Source organism: Musa acuminata, chromosome BXJ3-4 (assembly GCF_036884655.1).
Source record: "Musa acuminata AAA Group cultivar baxijiao chromosome BXJ3-4, Cavendish_Baxijiao_AAA, whole genome shotgun sequence".
NCBI classification, from domain to species: domain Eukaryota; kingdom Viridiplantae; phylum Streptophyta; class Magnoliopsida; order Zingiberales; family Musaceae; genus Musa; species Musa acuminata.
Genome location: NC_088352.1, coordinates 27,490,001 through 27,492,500, shown reverse-complemented (window position 1 = coordinate 27,492,500; position 2,500 = coordinate 27,490,001). Strand labels below are relative to the sequence as shown.

The following is a 2,500-nucleotide window of genomic DNA, read 5'->3' as shown; positions in this document are numbered from 1 at the left end:
AAGGCTTTAAAGTTTTTACATTTTCTGTCTCAAAACATACTTTTTATTATTTTTTAGGCTTATGTTGATGTTAATGCCATCACGACTCAAGGAAATAGAGACTCATCTATTACTTATTGTAGCATGCAAAGGGCTCTTGTATCATTTTGTATATTCTTATTTTTTAATCTTTAGTAATATTAGGATCTTATCGATCATACTCAACAAAACCATCTTCTACCAAATTCCACCATTGTTATGAAATAAATAAAATTTTTATCTTAACATCCAAAAATTGATAATTTTTCTTTGAAGATATGCAGAACATCTTTTTTTTTATTTTTGGATTTACTAGTCTTCCATTCTTGTTTATTTGATATACTCTTATTGATCTTCTTTAAACATATAAAACTTTTTAGTTTTGATACTATACTTGTTAGCTTCTCTATAGAAATTCAAGAAAGAAAAGAGAATAATAGAAGAGACTAGGAGTACTTCCAATTTGTGATTCTTTGGATTGATCCAAGAGCACATATTTATGTTAATCAAAAGATAGAGTACAAGTATTCTAAAATAATAAAAAAATATTATATCCTAATAAATATTCTCATCCTCATCTATTTATCTTAATTTAAATTTTTATATTTTATTTTATCTAATTTTAGTTATTTGAATTAAAGTAATTTAGATATCTTTGGGCAACAAACATCTATTCTTTACCTTGTAAAGTTAACTTGAGGCTTTTATCTTGTCTCAGCAAGAGCCATAGTTCCTGAAAGTTCTTGAAAAGTTGTTTGTGCTTGCAATGTTTTTTTCCATGATGAAAATAAACATTATGTACTATTTGAGCATGCTATACGAACAACAGGTTTATTGGAACATAGTCAACTTAGGATTTCCAGAGCACTCAAATGCACCTTCGAAAGCTCCTTAACGTTGTTTTGCTGCTCTTTTAGGATGTGTGATGAGGAAGGTAGAGCAACTACTGAATTTCCTGGAGTCGATCTCCAATGCGATCCTACCATTGGGGAAGCCATCCTTGGTGATACTTCCACCGAGTTGGAAGAGTTACTGGGTCCTCCTCCCAGTAGATTCTTCGAAGCTCCATTGCCACATGAGGTAGAAGAAACGGATGATCCTCAAGCCGAAGAAAAGCTTAGGATCCGCCTCTGGAACGACGTTATCCGATTGAAGATAATGAGGGAGCAAAAGTCTAAAATGATGATGCAGCACAATGGTGCAACCTTGTGGTATTGCTCGCAGGAGCAATCACGGAGGAAGAAGCTGGCACGGAGCCAGGAGAGGATACTGAATGAGATGCTGGAGCTGACGCAAGAAGGCCTAGCTCTCGGCTTCGTCTATGGGATCGTGACCTACAAAGGAAAGCCAGCCAGTGGGGCGTCCAACAACCTGCGTGCATGGTGGAAGGACACAGTTCGGTTCGATCGGCAGGGCCCAGCAGCGATCAGAAAATATCAGATGGAGAGTCCAGTGGTCTTTGCTGGAAGTGAGATGAGCTCCAAATTCTCCGTTCCTAACGCGCTGCAGGAGTTGCAGGACACGACGGCTGGCTCCCTCTTGTCCGCCTTGATGCCCTACTGCGATCCTCCTCAGCGGAGGTTCCCGATGGACAAGGGTGTTCCACCACCATGGTGGCCTACGATGACGGAGGAGTGGTGGCAGCAGATCGGGATCCCCAAAGATCCTCGGCCTCCACCATATAAGAAGCCACACGACCTGAAGAAGGCGTGGAAGGTGAGCGTTCTGATCTCCGTCATCAAGCACTTGATGCCCGACATCGCAAAGATCCAACGGCTGGTCGAGAAGTCCAAAGGCCTCCAAGATAAGATCACGGCGAAGGAGATTGACATTCTGGACGCTGTCCTAAGGCATGAATTGAAGACGTATCTTGAGCCGCAATGCGGTACTCCTCCTCGACCTCCTCCACCCTTGGAAGGAGAAAGCCACTGCATGGAAGAAGTTACGAAGGGTGAGTTCTCCCCTTCTAGTGCACCTATTCATGTTGTCGAGAACCCATCTGCCTCAGAGACCGTGAAAGAGCGACCTACGGACGGGCCACAGTACTCAGCCATGGATGTGGACACGTTTACAGGCATGAACTTCCCCTGCAACTGGTACAGATGTGCTGTACTTCCTGATCAAACTACGGGAAACCTTTATCGAGATGGCAACGATGGGAACCTACATCACAGTCAAGCTCCAGGTTGCCACATCGATTCAAATCCGACTAGTTCCATCTACGATGTGGCCTATAACGCTGATCTTTGGAGTACTATAAACCAAGGAAATCCAAATGCAGGCCTCGATCTCTTTGAGAAAAGTCTTGACGTTGACCAGTCTCTCCCACCGACTTTGATTGGTGCGGAAATGAATGTTGATGAGTCGATGCTCGAGCTGAATCCGATGGAGACGACGAACATCCTCGGAGAACTCGACAGCTTGATCCATCCTGAGATGTTTCCCTCTGATGGGACACTGTCCTTTGAACTTGATTTGGAAG

General features: G+C 42.6%; 1 protein-coding gene across 1 annotated transcript in view; it reads left to right on the top strand.

Moving 5' to 3' along the window:
• The window catches only part of LOC135636377 (protein ETHYLENE-INSENSITIVE 3-like 1a), a 20,510-nt gene that overhangs the window by 17,891 nt on the left and 119 nt on the right, over positions 1 to 2,500 (top strand). The window contains exon 2 of the mRNA XM_065148064.1: positions 936 to 2,500. This exon is cut by the window's right edge and continues 119 nt beyond it. Coding sequence (XP_065004136.1) covers positions 936 to 2,500 — 1,565 coding nt within the window. The remainder of the gene's footprint in view (positions 1 to 935) is intronic.